Here is a 6,000-nt window from a genome sequence, read left to right as displayed (position 1 = left end):
GGAAACAACAGATGTTGGAGAGGATGTGGAAAACAGGAACGTTTTTACACTATTGGTGGGAGTGTAAACTAGTTCAACCATTGTGGAAGACAGTGAGGCAATTCTTCAAGGATCTAGAACTAAAAATACCATTTGATTCAGTGATCCCATTACTGGATATATATCCAAAGGATTACAAATCACGCTGCTATAAAGACACATGTACAAGTATGTTTACTGCAGCACTATTCACATTAGCAAAGACTTGGAACCAATCCAAATGTCCATCAATGATAGAATGGATTAAGAAAATGTGGCAGCGAGGTGGCGGGCGCCTGTAGTCCCAGCTACTCGGGAGGCTGAGGCGGGAGAATGGCGTAAACCAGGGAGGCGGAACTTGCAGTGAGATCCGGCCACTGCACTCCAGCCTGGGCAACAGAGCGAGACTCCATCTCAAAAAAAAAGAAAATGTGACAAATATACACCATGGAATACTATGCAGCCATAAAAAAGGATGAGTTCATGTCCTTTATAGGGACATGGATGAAGCTGGAAATCAACATTCTGAGCCAAATATTGCAAGCACAGAAAACCAAACACTGCACGTTCTCACTTATTCAGAGGCGGGAATTGAACAATGAGAACACTTGGACAAAGGGTGGGGAACCTCACACATTGGGGCCTGTCATGGGGTGGGAGGATGGGGAAAGGATAGCATTCGGAGAAATACCTAAAGTAAATGATGAGTTAATGGATATAGCAAACCAACGTGACACATGTATACATACATAACAAACCTGCACGTTGTGCACATGTGCCCTAGAACTTAAAGTATAATAATTTTTTAAAAAGTTAAAAATAAAACTACTATCTGATTCAGCAATCCCACTACTGGGGATATATCTAACAGAAATGAAATCGATATGTCAGAGAAATACCCGCACTCCCATGTTTCTTGCAGCATTATTCAAAATAGCCAAGATATGGAATCAAACTAAGTGTGTAACAATGGATGAATGAAGAAAGAACATTTGGCATATATACACAATCGAATACTATTGTTTCATAAAAATGAGTAAAATCCTGTCATTTGTAACATGGGTGAGCCTATAGGACGTTATGTGAAGTAAAATAAATCAGATGCAAAAAAATACAACATGATCTCACCCATATGTGGAATATAAAAAAATAGTTAATCTTATAAAAGTAGAGAATAGAACAGTGATTACCAGACATTTTGGAGAGGAAGAAAGGAGGAGGTTCATCAACAGTTACAAAGTTACACTCAGGGTGGGAGGAATAAGTTCTGGTGTTCTATTAAACAGTAGGGTGACTATGGTTAACATTCAGGTATTGCAAAATAGCTAGAAAAGAGGTTTTTGAATATCCTCACCACAAACGAGTGATAAATGTGTGAAATGATAGATATGCTAACTACCCTGATTTGATCATCATATAACATATGCATATATCAAAACATCAAATTATACCCCATAAGTAGGTACAACCACAAAGTCTGTTTAAAAAATAATGCCTCTTCAGTTGATGAATTATTAAATGAAACAAGTAGGAACTTTCTATAGTTATTCCTCACAAAATTCAAAAAGGCTGAGTGTAGATACTGTGAGAAAAGAAACAATATTACAGACCTTGTTAATAAAGACTTTAATCATTATCCTATCTTCCCCCCAGGCCATTGTCTTGTCCCACACTCCAAAAGTAAGTATAACATAGGTGTATAGCCTTTTATTCCATTTATCCATTTTGGTGTATAGTTTTCCATTTCATAAATATAATTTAAAATATGTTAATATACTGCATGTGTTTTTATATTATAGAATATAACAATATTGTTGTGTAATTTGCTTGTATGACTCTACATTATGCTTTAAGAACTATCTAACACATGTAGGAACAGTTGCATAGTGATATATGACACAACAGTGTATCTTTTTTAACTGTGATGTGATCTTATTACAACTTATCGTATAATTTATTTCTTCCTTTATTGATGACTAGTTTGTTTGCAAATTTTTGCTGTCTTACACAATCTTAAGTGAAAAAGAAAAAACTGCATATACTGGGAGATGCAGTATACTAAAGGTGTAGTATTTTCCACGGATCACTGAGGAAATACAGCATCCTGTATTTCTGTAAACTTTTTTTATTTTCCAAAGTTCAGAATTTGAGATTGGGCAGACTGCAGGAATGGGAGCATGAAGAGAACACAGAAAAGGTCAGCTACTGTTCAATTAAACTGCCCTTGATTATGGTGGGTGGGATGTGGCTGGTGGTGGCCTTGGCAGTTGATGATGTGGATCGAAAAAGGGGCCAAATATGTGACTTGTGAAGAACCACAGAGTTGAATGCACTGCTGCGTGGCTTCCTGGGTGGAGCCTGTGACACTGGGAGTCTCACAGGAAAGTAATGTCGTGAGTAGGGCTTTAGGTCTATAATCACCAAAGGTTTATTCAAGTCCCTGTGCAAGGAGACCTGAAGTCATGTCACTCAGTCCGAGTCAAATCACAACAGCCAAACAGAGCTTCTGAAACTCATTCTGCCCCTAGAGGAGGTCTAGCAGAGAGGACTGGTTGGGTCTGGGAGATGTCACAACCACTGACATGCTGAGCAGAAGGCCAAGCAAGTTGTTAACCTGTAAGTTTTTATAAATGACAATTTTGATATTCAATTAAAATGTTTTGAAATAAGTAAACGTATTATTTTTACACAATGTGGTCATTACCTAAAATAAATCTGATTTCCATAATCTAGCAGTAATGTATAGAAAAATGTGTGATTTGCATATATTCACTTAAAATAATGCTCCAAAAATATTTATGAATTATTCATGGGCATGTCAGTTACTTTCATGAGGTGACATAATTAAAGTAATGTTTGTATCAAAAGGATAAAGTATATTTTTTCTGATAAAAAATGGATCACGTCAGAAATGTTTGTCTATTCTAAGATGATGGATCCCATGGTGAGGGAGTTTAAAATTGTGTTTCCAAGCAAAAGTGTCAATAAAAGAAAGCATGGAATATAGTAAATAATTTTTCACACAAACAAAGAATAACCAGTCTTTAGAGTACTTTTCCATTCATGAGTGAGAACACACATCCAACCCGAAATCTGTTGATTTCACTCCCACAATCACCAGTGTGGAGACTAAAGGTAGCACAATTAAAATTACGTTTTAACCAGAAAGTACAAAAACGAAGAAAAGATGGTTCTTAGAAAATAGTTCGCAAAACAAAGTAAGACATGTGTGTAGAAGGTATTCACAAGTGGGGACTCAGATCTAACCAAAATTCTAGAGATTTCACCATCACAAACACTACTTTGGAGCCCTGGAGATGCTGCACATCCTCCTGTGAGCAGGACACTCATTGGGACCCTGCACAGTGTGATGGCCCCAAACACAAAGCTCCCAAGGAAGCTCAGCCTTTCAGTGTGGCAGGAGAGGCTGCGGTGCCAGGGGCTATTTCCACAGCAGGTGGAATCAGGTGGACTTAGGCAGTTGGCTGGAGATTCTTTGAGGAAGAGGACATGAGGCCTCAGTCATGGGTACATGCTCCTCTTCAGTGTGAACAGGGGCTGGGGCTCTCTAGGGCACCTTCCAGAGCCTCTTCCTTCCTAACTATTTGGGGCGCTCGAGTCACACAGACTCTCCAGGGTTGGCTGCCACATCCTCCCTGGAACAGCCACTAAAGTTTCCTGCTGTCCTCACGGCTGCAGGGATGCTCAGTCACATCACTGGGAGGAGATCCTAGTGTGTCCTGTCCTTACCTGCTGCTGCTGATGACCTTCAGGGCACTTCTTCCTGATTTTGCTAAGTGACCCCATAAGCGCCCATCATGCTGACCAACCATCCTCCTGACCAAGCATCAGGAGGTTAGAAATCAGCCTGCACTGCATGACTTTTGGCTTGTGAGCAAATCAGAGCTCACAGGAGTCTCATGTATGTGCAGCTCATAATAATATCATATGAGAATCTTATTCTAACTTTCCCAGTCTCTCAGCTCTCTGTGAGTAGTTACTCACTCTGACCATCCACTCTAAAACTTTCCTCTTGTGAAGCTACAGCAGATGTTTTTATTTTGAGACCGATATGATTCTAATGGTGGAATACGTGATGTGTGCTTACCACATTCTCACATTTCTAAGAATAAATAAACCTTCTTTTGAGTGTAATTTGCCTTTTTTTTTTTAAACTAGTTTATCAGGGTTGTAGATCAAGTGATTGATTTTAAAACTTCCTTCCTAAAGTTCATGAATATTGCTAGAAATTTACTGCTTTTTCACATTCCACAAATGCGGATATGTCATGTATACTCTCAGTTCAAAATACTTTTTAATTTTCATTTTGTTTTTTCTTTGTTCCAAATTATATTTAGTAGTGTTTTACTTAGTTTTAAATTATGTGAATTTTTTTTGATAAATGTCTTTTAAAACTGATTTTGTATTTCAGCAGTTTCATGGGAACACGAGGTTTCAGGTTCTACTGGTGAGTTATATAGTAGTGAAGTCTAGGCTTTTAGTTATCCATCACCTGAAGCATGTACATTGTACCCAGGAGGAAAATTTTCATCCCTCCTCTTGGTGCACCATCTCCCTCCAAATCACTCTCTGTTGCCGATTTCTAATACAATTCTTTTGGTTATTGAGAATTTATTTTGTATGATTTATGTCGGTTTAATTTCACTGAAATATCTTGTGGCTCAAAATATTATGTATCCTAGCAAATGTTTTGAAAATAATTTGCTGTGGTTTGGTGGAGTGTTCTTTAAGCACCAATCTTGTCCAGATGGTTGATAGTGTTGTCCAAGTTGTCTGTACCTGCAATGGCCCAAGATGAAGGGCTGTTTGCACTGCAATGTGCACCTGCTGCAGAGCACTTGTCTACCCTGGGCCCCACTCAAGGCTTCAGACTTTCATGTCATCTAGTGAGTCAAACCTGTATTCCAAGGGGTAGAATATGTAGCCTCCAGAAACCAAAAAAGGCCCACTAGGGGCTTCCTTCTTTTAAAGACAAACACACTCATTAAACACACTGGAAGGGAAGAGTTATCGCTGTCATTCTGAACTCTGATTCTCTCCATGTTGATGTAGCACGCATTACAGTGGCCTTATTAATTATTAATGGGCACACATTTAGTGCTGTTCTATGACAGCTATAGAGATGAATGCCCAGCTACAAGGTGCAGGGCAATACCAGCTGTGGTAAATCAGCCTCCTAACTACAGCCACCATATGAATAGGCAGCCACAAAGAGTCCCCAAGTCAATTTCTGATTATATTCCTGGTCTTGGTGCAGTATCTGGACTTGCTCTCTAATGAGGAGGGTCTAAAATTTGACATTGTGATGTCCTTGATTCTGCTGCACCAACTTTCATCTGGTCTTTCTGTCAGTCACTCACTAGGGCACACGAGTCAAACTCTCCATGTATATGATTATCTTTTTCCAAGTTCTAGTTAAAAGGCCTTTTCTAGATTTGCCTAGCAAATTAAATATTTTAATTCTATGAATAGTGTTGTGCAAATTGTGCCCCTCTCTGTGTCTCTCTGCAAATGTTAACATGAGGACAAATGTCATAATATGTTTCTCATTATTTTTATTTTCCTCTACATTTTCTGAGTAAAATAAACTGTTATTAGAAGTACCATGAGTTTAGTTTGAACCCTAGACAGACTTGCTGAAATTTAATATGTTAGCATCAACCCAGTAACCAAAGATATCGGTCTTTCTTAATGACATACTCACAATTGTTATGAAGAACCAGATATTTGCTTTGATTTTCCACAGAATGAATAGAATTTTCTCTTTTATTTTGCCTTATATTATTAATTTTTGTATAATCAGTTTTCCCGGGGTAACAGATTAATATACATTCTCATATTCGGTTTTAATTTTTTTTATGGCTGCTAGGATTCTAGAATACAAAATAAACCATTTTGCAGGTTGAGGATGTTTCAAATTTACTAAGGTAAGAGTATTAAATATGAGTAAGATGGAGCCAA

The 6,000-nt window shown here is 38.2% G+C and overlaps 1 gene segment (V, D, J or C); it reads left to right on the top strand.

The window, feature by feature from the left end:
* The window catches only part of LOC108514927 (Ig kappa chain V-II region Cum-like), an 11,094-nt gene extending 7,342 nt beyond the window's left edge, over positions 1 to 3,752 (top strand). Inside the window, 1 exon segment of the V gene segment in view lies at positions 3,591 to 3,752. Coding sequence covers positions 3,591 to 3,752 — 162 coding nt within the window.
* The last annotated feature ends 2,248 nt before the right edge of the window (positions 3,753 to 6,000 follow it).

The sequence above is a fragment of the Rhinopithecus bieti genome, unplaced genomic scaffold (genome assembly GCF_001698545.2).
Source record: "Rhinopithecus bieti isolate Rb0 unplaced genomic scaffold, ASM169854v2 scaffold_34452, whole genome shotgun sequence".
NCBI lineage: Eukaryota > Metazoa > Chordata > Mammalia > Primates > Cercopithecidae > Rhinopithecus > Rhinopithecus bieti.
The sequence above is the reverse complement of the archived record's forward strand: the minus strand, read 5'-3'. Positions and strand labels throughout refer to the sequence as shown.